Raw genomic sequence first — 16,382 nt, 5'->3', positions numbered from 1 at the left:
ATGGTAACCACAAATATTACTTATCATTACATGAATGGGTAACCCATCTATATTAACTTCAACTACTATCTAGATGGCTTGAACTGTCACCGTGTACTGGTAACTTGGCACGTTTCCTAAGAGGAGCCCTTCTGAGCTCCAAATCAGCACATAAAGCAGTTGACAAAAGTTCTCCATTTTAGATGTCAGATAAGCCCACAATTTATCTAAGCATGGTTTCTGCCTCTGTGCAAACAAGCTTCTCTTCCCGGACTCCTCAACTGAGAAGCATCATCTATTCAAACTAGAAGGATCCTGGGAGATTTACTTGATTCTTCCCACTTTGTTAACCCCAATTCCCAAGACTATACTTTCAGGGATCATTTCTATAGTTCGTTAACCCTAATTTCCACCCAATACCTCATCTTTTCCATTCTAGCTTAAATCTTGATTTTTTAAAAACTACCCTGATCTCCTCTTCTGCCTTCGTATACAAAAAGGCTTCAAAAAACTTGTAGAAAAAATTCATTGCCTTTTAATTACATTCTTTTGCATCAATGTTTGAATCCCTCTTGTAGGCTGCAGTCAATTTCCGCGTCTAACTATTGTTATCGTTGGGTTATAGAAGTTTTTGTTCAGGTCTTCTCCAGTCCACTCTTCACCACAGATTCAACAACTACAAAAACCCAAGCCCACTGCCAATGAGTTTCAACGCAGTGATCCTATGAAGGCTTTCTTAGGCTGTCAAGCTTTACAGCAGTGCTTCTCAAGCTTCCTGATGCCACGATCCTTTCACACAGTTCCTCGTGTTGTAGTGACCCCCCCCCCAACCATAAAATTAATTTTGTTTCTACTTCTTAACTGTAATTCTGCTAGTGTTATGAATCGGACGACACTTGTGAAAGGGTCGTTGAGAACCACTGCTTTACAGGAACAGATAGTCTCATCTTTCTCTCAAGGAGTAGCTGGTAGGTTCAAACCAGTAACCTTGTAGTTAGCAGTATAACGCTTAACCAAGAGTACCATCAAGGCCTCCAATCCAGAGATAAATTTCCAAAATGTAAATACTCATGTCATCATTAAAAAAAATTCTCAGTAGCTCAAGAGCAATTTAACTACTTTAAGAGCTGTTTTAACTAAGATAAATACAAGCACCTTAACATGAACGGATTCATACTTTCCAACTCAGTTCTTGCTTGGAGTCTAGTCAAACAAGGGCTTGCAGCACCAAGATTGAACAAAGTCATTTATACTCAAACGGTTTTCTCCATTTGAAATGTTTTTCTCCTCTTATCCAAATAGTAGTCTTACCAATTCCTTCAACACACTGATCAAGCATTACCTCCTCTATGAAGACATCTGCCTGTTATTGCCATAGCATCTTATGAATATCTCTATGGCCATATTACATCATAACTAACAGTCTTTAAGTTAGACTGCAGGGATTAAAATACTGGCTCTGACACTTGAAAACTGTAAAATCTTGAGAAAGATCATCATTCTAAAGGTTCAATTTCTTCACCTGGACAATCAGGACAAATAATAACAAGGTTTTATTCAATGCTTATCATAGTACTTGGCACACAATAAAAAGGCACCTATAAGTAACCACATGGGTTTAATTATTTGTTCATAAAGATCTTCTCAACTAGACAAAGAGCTACCGGAGGGCAGAGATGCATTTTCTAGTTGCCTCTGTATTCCAAGCAGCGGACACTAAGGCAACTAACAAGAGGTCACATTTGTCTAGTTTTTACTGTGTATATGTGTGCGTCCCTAAATGCTTTGTAAATATCAACTCTTTCAATCCTTTGGAGAAACTTAGGCACCAAAACCATCCAGCAAAGACTAGATTTAAACCCACAGAAGCTAACTTAGTACTTAGGCTCCTAACCACTACCTTAATAAATAACTATTACCTTAACCATTACCTTGATAAACTAAAACCAAACTCGCTGCTATCCAACTGACTCTCGACTCACAGTAACACTACAGGACAGCACACAACTGTTCCTTTGGGTTTCCAAGACTTAAATATTCACAGGAGTTAACAGTCTTTCTCCTATCTGTATCCAACTGGGTATTTGAACCGCTGGTCTTATGATTTGTAGCTCAATATATAAACTACTACGCCACTAGAGCTCCTCAATATTCAGAGAAGTTGTGCTAAATCACAAAAGTCTTACTGTACAGTGGGTGGTTAATTACTTGGCTGCTAACCATAAAGTTGGCAGTTTCGACTGACCAGTTCCTCTCCAATAGAAAAATACTTAGTCTGTATTCATAGAGATCACAGAGAGCCTTGAGAACCCACTAGGGCAGTTCTAGTCTGTTCTAAATAATTGTTCTGAGTTGGAACTGATTGGATGGCAATTGGTTTGTTTTTACAGTCCTAAATCATGAAATCAATAAACCCAAATAAATAGCAGCAGCTTGTGAGCAGCCATGTAGGGTACAACTATTTGTTGCTAAAAAGAAAGAAGAGTGTCTAAGGCATCTGGAAATCATTAGTCCTGGTAGATTAAAGGACCACTTGAACTTCTGCTTCCACAACCCTGAGACCAGAAGAACTAGATGGTGCCCAAATACCACACTACCAACCACTCTAAAAAGTACCACATAGGTGGTGCTGGGTAGAGTGGAGGAAAAAAATGTGGAAAAACTTAACATCATACAAAAGAAGACAAGACTTACTGGTTGGGTAGAAACTGCTGGGACCCTTGAAACTAGGATGTCACCTATCCGGTCTACAACTGAACTCATTCCAGTGGCTTTAACTTTCAGCCAAACAATAGGTCTATTAGGGGAATGAGAACATTAAGAGGAGATAGCACTCTGAAGAACAATCAACCATTTGAGATCCAAAGGGTAGCATGTGTCCAAGGATAAAGTTCAGGAGGCATGAAAAGGTAGGGAAGGAGGAGAAAGAGGAACAGGAAATAAGGAAGAAAGTAGGTTAGGATAAATGATATCATGGTGTGAGGATTACAATCAATGACATACAACAAAATGTGAATGAAAAATGGGTTTGTTCTGTAAGCCTTCAACCAATTCACAAGCAAAATAAATAAATATTAAAATACATGTCTTAAGACTCCTAAACAGCCCCCTCACTTCTCATTCCTGAATTTTATCAGTATTACAGTATTTACTAGTATTACAAAGGTATCAATCCACGATAAAGAAACCTACAAAGTCATGGGCTATCTTATAATCCTGGTATCTCAAGATTAACACAATGACTAAGTAGGTGATGTGGGGTTGATCTTGACACACAGTGACCCCACTGGATTTTCTGTATGAACGTGGCAGGTCTCTAGTTCTTTCCCCAGAGCACCTTGGAGGGTTCGAACTGCCAGACTTTCAATTAGTAGCTTAACAGTTGTAAAAGTAGGGCTCCCAATGCTTTCTTTCTGTTCCACAAGAAGTTCACACAGACAACCCTTCTGTGTTTAGAACATCCTTTTCTCTATTGTGTACCTTTGCTGACTTTCTAGTAATCTTTCAGCCTCTGTGAATCAGTAATTCCCAGAAGAGCCTTCCTGTCTCACACACCCACCAACCCCAACCTCGAGCAATCTAGATCAGGATTATGTTATAATTTCTCACAGCACTCTTCTTTTCTTCATACCACTTATCAGTCTGTAATTGTATTCACATAAATATTACTGTTGCGGTTAGGAGATTGAAAACACTATAAAGTCAGAATCACTATCTTTTTGTTAACTCTGTAAACACTTGACTACTAACCAAAAGGTTGTCAGCTTGAACCACCACCACTCCCGACGCCCCGGGGCTCCAAAGGAGAAAGATCAGGCAATCTGCTTCCTTAACAATTACAGCCCAGAAAACCTTACGGGAACAGTTCTACTGTATATCACGGGCTTGTTAGAGAAGAACTGATTCAATGACATATAAAAGCTGTAGCAACAGCAAAACTCTAGTACAAGGCCAGGCACAATGAATATTAAATAAATGATGATGAGAGAGACATATACAATCATCAGAATGTTAGTACACTGCCAATGACAATAAGTGTAAATTAGATTTCCACTCTTTCTCACTTCCGGAGTACCAGATACATACACAGAGGATCAGAAAACGCACAATTCTGCAGATTAGTACTGTCACTCTATACTTAGCATGATTCAGCATTCCTTTTAGCACACTCTAGTCAGTTTTCTCTTCCCACTCCTCTTCCAGCTTCCACTGCATTCAAACTTCCATTCATTAAACAAGCATTTACTGAACACTTACTGTATTCCAAGTACTCGGTATGCAGCGGGAACAAAAACAGAAAGGTTCTTGCACTCAAGGAAGGCAATTAATTACACTCTAGAAAAATGTATATTCAAGGAGTGGGAAATGCTTTCATAGAAAAAGCAAGCAGAGCTTTAGAGCTTGGAAAGCAGTGCGTGCCTGTGGCCCACTTTTCAGCTGAATGCCAGAACCTCGCTGTTGTTGCTATGTCTCCTGAACATGCTTACTCACAGCAACCCCATGTGACACAGAACTGCTCACGGGTCTTCTAGGCTGGAACAGGACTCTAACACCAGAAAGGGCTGCGCTCGTCAGAACGATCGAACGCCCAGTACTGGAAAGGAAAAACCTCTCCTGGGGTAAAGCTCAGAAGTGGAGATTGAAATCACTAAGTTGTCAAAACCAAATTTGTTGCGAAATTTGAGCCAAGTCACAATAAAAAGTTTAAATAGTGAATTTTACCCATGTCCTACTTTTAAGCAGTACAAAGATGTCAAAGGTATTGCTGCTTACTCATAGAAACCTTTAACAGACAAAAATATAAAACTGTGAAGCTATTCTTTCTCAGGGTTACCGTCCATGTAGGTATATGTACTTCTGAAGGCAGCGTTTCCTTCTCTCTGAGACTTCTGTGCTCTTAGGTTGACAACATGGAAAATTTTAAAAGCCAGTGGGCATCCTTGAAGGACTCAAACTGTGTTTATAGTAAATGTTTTTTGTCGAGGGTACAAAAAGAAGTTTGAAGGAGTAATATCAGGTCTGTAGGGTGGATGGGTAAGGTTTCCCAAGGAAATTCTCCTAAGATAACCCTTGCTACCCTTGAAGATTGATTTTTTAAAAATTTCTCTGTACCACTTTCCTGACCTTTTTCTCACCGATGCAGTTTTCTATTTTCGTAATGTTTCTTCATAATAAACTCTCTTGATTGCACTATATCCTAAAAAAAACCTATTGAGATTATGCCTTTGGAATCTCAAGAGGTCACCACAACCTTCGAAGCTGACCTCTCTACTTTGAATTGAACTGGCCCAGCAGATCCCCTCAGAAGCCATTATTTTGATGAGACCTCTTTTTGCAGGCACCCTATGAGACTGAATGCATTACTGAGAGCACTTGTTGGCAGCCATCCACTGATTGCAGAAACATGTTTACACGGGCTGTTTAGAATAAACATGTGTCTGTATGAACTGGACACTCATATAAAGACTTTTGGACTATCTGTGCCTCCAGATAAGTCTTTTTAAAAAAGAAATACAAATATTTAGAGGTAAAGGGTTATTATCATTATACTGACAACTTATTTTTTTTAGCAGTTGGGGGTGGGGGGGTACATGTATGCTCCAATCAGGAAGAGATAATTACCCTCTCTTGTAAGCTTCATGTAGCGTTCACTATTGCACATATAATTTTGTTTTACTTACTGGTAGGAAAGAAAACAAGTCTTGAGAAATAAACAACTTGCCCAAAGTAGTAGTTACTAAATGCAGGACTAAGACTTGATCCCTGATCCACCCGACTCAAAGCCAATACTTCGTAAAGCGCAACATGATAGTGCTTACTCAGTGTTTACACTGGTTTTAACTTTCAAGACACAGTCTATTTACCATTGGGTCTCTTAATACAAAGACATACTATTCTTTTGGAAGGTGTAAGAGCCCTCACCTCAGTCTTGGTACACTCTAGAAGAGCTTTTCTGACATAGCACCCTGCCAACTCTTCCAAATCACCGCCTGCCATTCTTCACATACTCTGTTCTTTATCCTAAACCACTTTAATTCACACAATTCAGCATGTCTCCCCACTTTCAAGACTTGGCACTTATATTTCCTTTTGATTATTTTGGTTTATCATCCTGATAAGCTGCTACAGATCTTTGAAAACAGGCTCATCCTATTTCCCTCCAATGAAGTCTTCCTTCACTGGCCTCTAGAGGCTGAGGCAGATGCTCGCTCCCATCTTACCCCAAAAACACCTTATGGTTTTTTTGTACTGTTCACACTGACTTAATTATTAATTCACAAGTATCTCTTAAAGGAAGGACTTTTATCCTTCATTTTGGCATCTTCACCATTTGGCACACTTAAATATTGCCAAGTACACCAAACGGGAGAAGCACTACATAGCATTTCTTGAACTAATGAATATGGGTGCTTTATCACTCCAGAGAAGCTTCTTGATTCCTTTTTCAGTTCAAGTTCCAACCTATTCCAAATATTTAAGAAAGAAAAAAATAAATCCATATAGCTCGTTTAAAACCAACAGTCAAAGTTCACCTGCAAAACCAAGGCCGCCATCGTGAACTTGAAAGGAACACACTAAGCATCACAACAATTCTACCCATAAGTCATACCTGCTTGCAGCTCAAATGGCTCCATTATTTAACCCACAATCTAACTGATCTGGTTTCTGACCCATAAACAAAAGCTCGATTTGCCCAACTTAAATATTCAACCTCACCTGAAGTGCTTGTTCCTGGATATCACGAAACAGCTCCATATCTTTCTCAGTCATGATTTCCTGGCTCCCAAAAAGCCGTTCTTCACTTTCTTGCTTGCCATCCCAGCCATCCTGATTGTCTACACATAAAGAAAGAGCTCACATGTTATTAGTATTCTAGGTAGCTTGATACATGCACTAGAAAACAGCTCAAAGGTATTTATTTCAAGTTGAAGACCCTGACACTGTTTCTGTAACATATGCGGCATCCAGCTGTTTCCTAGCTCGTTTTCAATAAAGGTGTATCTATTTTATGTATGTTAGTAGAAGTCCTGAATTCTAAAAGCTTCCTTAAAAAAAATAACCTAACTACATTTTAACTTAGAAGATACTGTATTTTAATATATTATGATATATACAAAACCAGATGGGATGAGGGCCTCAAAAAACCTTCAAACTCACTGCCATGGAATTTTGACTCACAGTGACCCTATGGGGCAGAGTAGAACGGCCCCGGTGGGTTGCCAACACTGTCACTATGGGAACAGAAAGCCTCATCCTTCTCCCTTGGAGCAGTGGGTGGTTTCAAAGTGCCCGATGCATGACCACTATGCCACCAGGAGAGCCTGGAAGAAGACCTAAGGAATGAGTATAACACGCATGATGAAGTGTTAAGAATATGACACTTGGTTAAGAATTGAACATGTCAACATTCAATTAGTTCTTCCTTCTTTGGCATTAAGGAAGAAGTATTAGTGTAAGCAAGACTGTTTTTTCCTTCTATTTTTAATTAACTAGGGACTAAACAGAGGTATTTGGCTCCTTTGAAAAAGTTCAACGATTGCAGTCTTCACCAGGACAATACATTTTTATCCTAACAAAAAGATGACGTCAGCAAGCACTAGCTCCGCTCACATTCTGGGTGCCCTTTTGAAACAAACTCCACAAACCCGAGGAAACCTGTGGGTAAATATGAGAAATTAAGATCATCATTCACTAAATGATGCATCCTCCTCAAATGGGCAACGAAATCAGTGAAGGGAAGATTTGGGGATTGTGTAGATAACCATCCTCTGGATTTCACGATGACAATGCTAATGACATCCTGTCTTCTTTGTATGGGTATGGCTGAAAAGACCAATTAGTGAGTTCTTTTCTAATCAACTGCGGGTATAGGCTGTTATTTAGTACAAAAAAGTGGGAGGAGGCAGGGGAACCAAAAACAAGGACTACAGTATTCCCAAACTTTAAAAATTCTAACGATACTCTGTGACTTTAATGCCCCCTAGTGCATGGCACAGAAGGATGCAGGCACACCTCTAATAAAGCATTCAGTAGCACTTTATGAGGTAATACATCAATTATGCCTTTAAACTCTACAATCCATAAAGAAAATGACAAAGTCCATCAAAACTACAGGTCACACCAATGCCTAAAACTCAATATTGGTTCTCCATATGCATGTACTTTATATTTTTCCAACAATTTCTAAACCTTGGCAGTGCATGTTTTCTGATAATTCCCAGTGCAAATCATGGTTGACCGAGAAATGTCTTTCATTAAGGTTTTCACATTGAGACTCTTTCAGCCTGGTCTCAGTGGCTTGCATGCTTTTAAATAAACATGCTCCAACCAGGGTCTGCCTGTGGTCTCTGCATCTAGTGACACTAAAAAATTTGCTGTCCTGATGGAAACCACTCAACGGAGCATTAAGAAGGAGGGCCTGAGTGAGGCTCTCCTCTCCCGGAGTAGACTACTAAGTGGCTACTTATATAAGCATGAATGAAGAAGCAGTGAACACACACCTACCAATGGGACATTATACCTCTGGCCCCAAGATCCAAAAGTGTTTAATTTCATCCTTCTACTTTCCCTGAACCCCTTTCTAATTCCATCATAAGGTTAGGCATTTTTCAACTCAAGGCACAGCAGTGAGACTATTTTAAGTTTTTGTGACATGGGCAGCTAAAACAAAATTTTGTTTCTGTACTGAAGGTCTTAAAAAGCTGAAGTTCTCTTTTACTTTCTCCATCTGGCCTCCTGTTTCTCTTCTTCATTCCCTCCCTTTCTCTCTTTTTAAGTGTAATCCATAAAAAAGTACAACTATGTTTGACAAATCTAGAAACAGAAAACCAATACTTTTATCATATCATCATATATTTGGTCTTTCCTTATATGCTTAAATCAACAGCATTTTATTCAATCCTAAACCTTCCAATATCTTTACTTGAATAAAGCAAGCACATAGTAAATTATGAAGTGTAAAGTTAGCTTTGACTCAAGTTTTAGACATCTCAAAGACTTGTAAAGATTGTCTGTGATTCACCCTTAAAAAGCAACTTCCTTTAGCCTAATTGCCCCTGTTGGATTATTCTGCAAGTTCCCCTCTAGACTCTAAATTCCTACCACAGTCATCACCTTTGCCACCATCTAAAACCTTATGGATAATATGTTCCACAACCAGTATTTTATTATCAAAGGTAAATTTACTCTAGAAAGGTAGTCATATTTTAAGTTATGCACGTTTGGAAAACTTTTTGTTTCTAAGTGAACAGACTTTTACCTGTGGGCCACTCTGAAGTGCTTGATTTCCTGTTGCCCTTTTTCCTGATTCTGTATTGCTCAGAGTAGTCCACCACGTCCCCTCGGGCTTTGCGCCCATCCGGGGAAGGGGTGAAGAATTTGGTAAGGCCGTCAATGAGCCCTTTGGTTTTCTTGTTGAACTTCAGGGGGACACCGCTATCACTGCAGACGTCCAGGCCATCTACTCGCTCTAAATATCCTTCTTCTGATGACGATGCTGATGGGCTGGAGACAGTGATTTTACGTTTCCGACCCCTTCCGGGGCCAGTTCGGACTTTGCTGAAGGGACCTTTTGATCTAAAGGATCAAACAGGGAAAAGGGTAACTATTAAAGAGAAAATGTTATAAGGCTTTTATTTCTATATAATATATAATTAGTAAATAACCTTACAACTTTTTAAAATCATCTATATTGTTAATAATATATGTTGTAAACGAAAAATAGTATACAAACGAAAAGTAAATTATTATAAAGACTTCTATTTAAAGGAAACCTAATTCTTGATAGTGAAAAGAACCCTAGACTAGAAATCAGAAGACATTTTGGGGTCACACATCTGCCACTTATTAACTGTACATCGTGGGCAAACCACATTCTCCCTCAACATCAGTATCTTCATCTCTACAATGAGTGTTGGGCCAGAAAACAACTAAGAATTTTCTAAGCATAAAATCCTATAATACGTCATCTTTGCACCAACTCAAGAGTTGATCTGTTTACTTCTAAACACAAGGGATGTATTACTCATTGAAAGTCAAAAGATCATTTTATTTAAACAAAAAAATACTTAAGTTTGACTCAGTACAGACTTATATAGACTACAAATCTGGCTTCGTAATTCAGGCTGTTAGTGGCTTACTCATTTTGGTGATACTGCACCTTCAAAATAATCTAAAATGTGGAAAAACTGGGTAAATTTCTTGATAACTAAAGAGTTATAGGCCTGAAGGTATTTTTATCTAGCCAAGGTAAATTACTACAGATATTCCAAGAGAATAAATTAGTGAATCCTGCCTCACTTCCTTCAGATATAGCCCTATCTCCAAGTTCACCTGTGGGGATTATCTTCCTGCTTTCTGCTAATACATGAAACACTGTGTTCCTAACTTACTAATAGAAGAAAATTGCTTGCATCAGGAGAATATAGAAATGGGACTTAGCTCTATCACCTCAACACGAAGAAGCTACATAGTAATAGAAATCGGCAACTGAGACTGAAACAGGAGATAGCTGTGAATAATATTGTTAATATTTCCTGTTTTTTAAATATAAGACAAGCAATATGAAGCAATACGAAGAGGCAGATTTTTGTTGCCACATTACCTAGGTTTTATCCCGGTTAACACTGTGCAAATTAATTTTCTCATGTCTTATTTTCCTCCTCCGAAAAAAATGGGCTAACAACAGTACTTACACTTCATTGGACTGCTAGGAGAATTAAATGTTTCAACACATATAAAGCATTAAAAAGCTCAATTTAGCTATTGTATATGAGTTCTAGTTTTAACACAGAACGTGGTTTTTTTTTGGGGGGGGGGAAGGGGGGTCCAGTAAAAAAGACAAGTGAATCCTACACTAGACAGAAGGCCCTATCCTTTTCTCCCCTCACCTTGCCACAAGTACAACTTACACCGTGTTTTGTTTCTTTAACCTGTTTTTTGGACGTCCTATTGGATTAGCATAGCGCCGTTTTATCTGTGCTGCCTTCTTTTGTAGAAGTTTTCGTCCTTTTTTTCTAGGTCGACATATTTGACATATCCACATGCCTACAAAGAAATAAAATTCCACATAAAAGCACCGTAAACATGAGTACATGGAAAGATGTCAGATTTCAGATACTAAATTAGGAGTTCTTAAGCTTTTTTAGCTTGAGGACTCTCATTTGAAAACATGATAGAAGTTTGACAGAAAATAAGCACACAAACACAAAATCCTACTAACAACCGGAAAGGATTCACACACAAGCTGAAGCCCATGTATGGATGAAGCCCACCAGTCCTCATTTAAAAAAAAAAAAAATCCTAACCTAGTGGCCACAGTTACTTTCAAATAGCATCCTAACAACAAAAACAAAAAATGGAGGACGGGGAAGGGGGGGGCCCACATGCAGAGGACAACGAATTCCCACAGATTTCTGAATGATTTACGGAGTGCAAAATCGAAAATACAGGGCAACTCAGAATATTTTGTAGCACTAGAAAATATATGCTCAAAATTAAGGACGGTGTGCCACAAGACACCAAGTCAACTTGAAACAGAAGCCCATTTTAAGGAGACAACTGAAGCAACAAAATAAGTAGTCACAGCAATAAACTACGACCCATATATTAAGTATCCACAAGTTCAAAATGAAACAAACCGTTGAATGAATGAATAAGAAAAAGAGGACAATGCTCTTACAGAATGTCAGTTTAATAGGAAATCAATTTATTGTGAAATCCACTGTACAAAGACCACAATAATGACTACCGCAGGCAAGAACCACTGATGGATGCTAAAGTTAATGAACAATTAATAACTTTATCAGGTTTCTCCATTTTAATGGAGTGATTAAAGTTAACATTATCAATAATCAGACTTGCCACTATCATATACTCTCTATGTTAAAGTTGTAATAACTTCTCTAATTATAAGAAAGCAGCAGACAAACGCAAACTGGAGGACTATCTATGAAATAACTAGCCAGTACTCTTGAAAAGAGAAAAAAATTAAACTAAGCTTTTACAAGGACTTACAAACTTAGAAATCGTGTAAAGGGTCACTATGAGTTGGAATAGACTCAATGACAGTGGGCTTGGGGTTTTTATGTTTTGACACTTTATAAGGATCAGGAAAGAAAGAAATCTATAGACATGTAACAGACTACAGTGGTCTAAAGATATAAACTCATGTGAGATCCTGAACTGAATCCTGGAAACTATCTCCACCCCAAAGCCCCCAAAAGGCTGGAGAAAGGGGAAAGTTGCAAGAGATTATAAAATAAGGTTTGCAGATTCGCTAATCATATTATAACACAGTTATATATATATATAAAGTTTAAATGTAAACATCCTACTCTAAGGTACTATAAAATATTTCTGTAGAAGTATACAGGAAGACGTCTGTGACATTTGGGTTTTGTGTCAACTTGGCTGAGGAAAGATTCTGAGTAGTTTGGACCTATCATAATGGAAACAGCTCCAGGTTTCCTTGTGAAGCAGGGCAATCCTTCACTCAGGTCATGGCCTGATGATGTTTCCCTGGGGTGTGGCCTAGGTCACAGATACAAACAGACGCTACAGATAAACTAACTCCCTCCTCTTTCTCTTGCTGGGGATCTGAGTTCTGCATCTGGTTTCTTGGGACTTGGCTGACAGCCTACCATGTGGCCAGCAGACCCTGGGAGTTGTCGGTGGTCTGTTATGCACCCTGCAGACATTGGATTTGTTTAGAATGTCCTTCACCAACCTGAGTCTTAGTCTGTTCCCCTGCTTCCAGAGTCAGGAGCCCGCGGCTGTCTTAGTTGGGAAAGACCTCCAGATTAGTTAGTATGTGAGCCGCAGACTTGCGTTGGACTGGGCTTGCCTGCTCTGCAGCCGTGTGGGCTACTTTCTTGATATAATCTTCTTTCTTATTCACTTATGAATGTCACTGCTTTTGTTTATCTGGAAAACCCAGCTTAACACAATGCCTAGAAAATTGTTTTTCTCCTCAAAGATTCTAAAAGTTTTTGAAGCAGGCTTTAAATAAATGGAAGAGATAAGGAGAGTATTTCTTCTTCCAATACATATAAAGACATTTCAAAAAGTAACAGTAAAGAGAATGTTTTGTTGTAAGAGGACTTCAAGTAAGAAAGATCCATACGTAGAACAGCTTGACTACAACCCAAAGTTAAGTCCTTTTCGAACACCAAGACAGTTTTTTCCAAACCAAATGGTTATGACCAAATATCCTACAAGCATTATACTAAGAAATCTATAAATAAAATCACAAGTGAAAATGAAATTTGTACTAAGACAAAACAGAAGTGACTAACTGGATTTTAAAAGAAACAAAAACCATAGCAGATGGTAAAATGCCAACCTAAAGGCTCTCCTAACAGACTAAATACCTTTCAAAGAACAGGAGTCAACAGAAGTAGAATATTAAGTTGTTAGCCTTATGATATGTGAGTATCTATTTGTATACAAATTACAATATGAAAATGTTTTATAAAAGGCTTTTCAGAGGGGTAATAAAAAATAAGCCAAGGAATCTCTATGTATCTGTTGGTGATGAGCAGTGATATAATCAATATGATCGAATACAATTTCATCTCCCCATTTTAAGAACGAGATGTCAAAATATTATATATGGCATATATTTTGTACTCTAGCTAGAGGACTAGCAGGTTTTATAAGTGAGCCACTGTATCCCCCGTGGATTGTTAAACCCTGAAAATCAAAGAAAATAATAAAGTCATATATGAATGTTAAGATGCTTTCAACAAAAATTATCTGTACCTTTAAGGTCACAACAGGCTTCCTATATTTATAACCCTAAACTGAAAGAGTTAAGCTGCTCTATGTTCTAGCAAAGTGGATAAACTCTTTATATTCAGTTTGATTCAGAAAATACGCCTAACCTTTCGGCATCCGGGTGAGTGGCGGATCACAACACTCCATGTGAAACCCACGGTCACATGAGTCACAAAAGAGCATGTTATCCTAGGAAGAAACGAAAGAAAAGGTAGAGCTGATAAACTTTATGGCACAAAAACACATCAGAACTAGAATGTCAAAAAACCCAGGACACATCAGAGATCTCAAAAATGACTTGAGTCACTGTAATAATAAGGTTTTTTTCATCTGTATTAGTTAAATACATAAAGAATAAGGTAGATTTTGGATTACAAACTACAGTTTCATTACTTTAAAGTTTATCTAGTAACCATAAGTGAGTTTAACCTTGGTCTGTTTTAATAAAAATAAGAAAAAATTATGATTAACAAAATAAATAGCCATTTCTAGATGAATGCCTCTAAACTGTTCAAAGAAATGTGACGATTATTTCTTTAAAGTTGGACAGTTTCTCTGCAAATTTAACATGTCATTAAGATAACTTTACCTAGGCCCTACAGATAATCCATACACAGAATGAGCACATTCTACACCAATGGCTTGTAATTTAAAGACATTGTTGTCCCAAACCCTGCTGGACCAAGTGACGGACACAGAGACAGCGATACCTCCATGCAAACACAGCTGTAGGCTGTGCTTATTTATAAGTGGAGCACTCATACTGGAAGGTACTCACTGCATTTTTGCCTTGATCCCGACAGGAGCTGCAAGTTTTACACTCGATGCACTGCCACCGTAAGGCTTTCACTCGAACCGTTAGTTCGGGGGAAAATTTTAAACAGGAAGGATGACCTGTTAAGAGAGGGGCAGAGGGAAGATTAACAAATGAAGCAGTCAAGAATGATTTTCAACTGCAGTAAAGAAATTATGTAGGAAATGACAATACCTAAAATAAAGACTCTTATCTCAAATTTTTAAAGCAATGTTTCCTAAGTTTTCCAAACGATGTTTTAAAAGTTTTCCAAGGACTTAGTGCTTCAATTTTGTTCTGTTAATCCCCAAAAGATTTTTTAAATCATCTCCAAAATGTAATTCAAAAAAAAGTTAAACACTCCCAATTTCTGCTCAGCATGAAAGGCTTCTCTTTTGGCCCTGGTGGTACAAGGAGTGCTGGCGGTGCTGTGGTCCAAACACTGTGCTGCTATAAACTGCGTGGGCCAGCAGTTCAAACCCATCAAGGCCCTGCTCCCAGGGTGGAACAGAAACGAAACCATTTGTTTCTGTAAAGAGTCCTTCTCGGAAACCCAAGGACAAATTCGATTCTGTTCCATACAATCGCTGTAAGTGAGTTATATACAAGTATACCTTTTGAGGTTTTATACAAGTTTGCATTTCCAGGAAAAATACACCAAAAATATTGCTTACAGTGGTAACATTCTAAGAAATACAGAGCTTGATTTTGAAGGAGCAGGATTTTGACTTTATGCTTTTTGTTCTCGTTTTAAAAACCATCACTTGCACTACCTTTCCCTTTCTTGGTGTTATGTTTATAAACATTTAACAAAAGTTTTATCATTAAAGTAAGTTGTTTGCTCATGACTTAAGACTCGCTAGCTGAGGCGGAAGCCATATGCATGACTTCTGTGTGATCCTAATTAGTAACATCAGGGAAATGCTTCTCTTTCCACGAGTGATTATCAACTTGATTCCCATAATGCAAAGTAGCACATAATACAAAATCATGGGCCAATTTCCTAAACACTGAAAAGACAGTCTTTCTTCTATAAAATTGGTTTTGTTTATTTTTCTTAGGTGAGAGAGAAAAGGCTGGTAGAATTCTTTTCTTTCTTCTTTTTGCTTAAGGTGTTTTCTAAGATGGTAACAAGTTTTTCTTTCTGAAATTTTATTATCAAAAGATCACTGACATCAAAGGAAAATCAGAGAGGTGCAAAAGAAGGCCATTTTCATGTTCTACTTTTCCTTTAAAACTAACAGAAAGCACTTGTGTGATTGTAAATTGTAATGTGCATACCATTTTGTTTTGCTTTTCTTATCCAAGTGAAGTTAGATTTTAGTTTATATTCCTTCCTTAAATGGATTGATTATCTGCTTACGGATAGTCTGCCACGTTTGTCAGTCGCAGTGGCGTGTGATGCTGGAAGTGATGCTGCTGGTATTTCAAATACCAGCAGGTACAAACAACCATGGTGGCCAGGTTTCGGAAGAACTTCCTGACCAAAAGGGTCTAGGAAGAAGAAAGAGATGGACCACTAATATAGAATTAGAAACTGAAAATTTTCTGAAAGCAGTGCAGCATTGTCTGATAAAGTGCCAGAAGATAAGTTCCTGAGATTGGAAAGCAATTAAAATATAGATGTCGCTTCAAAGTACAGTCAACTTTAACGGTGTGGAAGTAGTAAACTTTTTAGGACCTTCACTTGCTGATGAGAAGAAGTATCTCCTAACATCCATTAACAATTGGAACATGGAATGTACAAAGTAGAGTCAACAAAAAAAGAGGCAGCTCTGAAAAGACTGTGTGTAAAAGGGTCGCTACAAGTCAGAACCAACTCAAACAGCATCTA

At 38.1% G+C, this 16,382-nt stretch overlaps 1 protein-coding gene across 2 annotated transcripts in view; it reads right to left on the bottom strand.

Moving 5' to 3' along the window:
* Window positions 1-16,382, bottom strand: part of KAT6A (lysine acetyltransferase 6A) — a 133,506-nt gene that overhangs the window by 42,038 nt on the left and 75,086 nt on the right. The window contains exons 4-8 of one of the 2 annotated variants that reach the window (XM_075556614.1): window positions 14,534-14,649; window positions 13,863-13,944; window positions 10,890-11,025; window positions 9,239-9,555; window positions 6,697-6,815 (exon numbers count right to left, since the gene is read on the bottom strand). In XM_075556614.1, coding sequence (XP_075412729.1) covers window positions 6,697-6,815; window positions 9,239-9,555; window positions 10,890-11,025; window positions 13,863-13,944; window positions 14,534-14,649 — 770 coding nt within the window. The remainder of the gene's footprint in view (window positions 1-6,696; window positions 6,816-9,238; window positions 9,556-10,889; window positions 11,026-13,862; window positions 13,945-14,533; window positions 14,650-16,382) is intronic. The other variant, XM_075556615.1, reaches the window with a different exon arrangement.

Source organism: Tenrec ecaudatus, chromosome 8 (genome assembly GCF_050624435.1).
Source record: "Tenrec ecaudatus isolate mTenEca1 chromosome 8, mTenEca1.hap1, whole genome shotgun sequence".
Lineage (NCBI taxonomy): Eukaryota > Metazoa > Chordata > Mammalia > Afrosoricida > Tenrecidae > Tenrec > Tenrec ecaudatus.
Note: the sequence above shows the minus strand (reverse complement) of the source record. Positions and strands in the feature narration are given on the sequence as shown.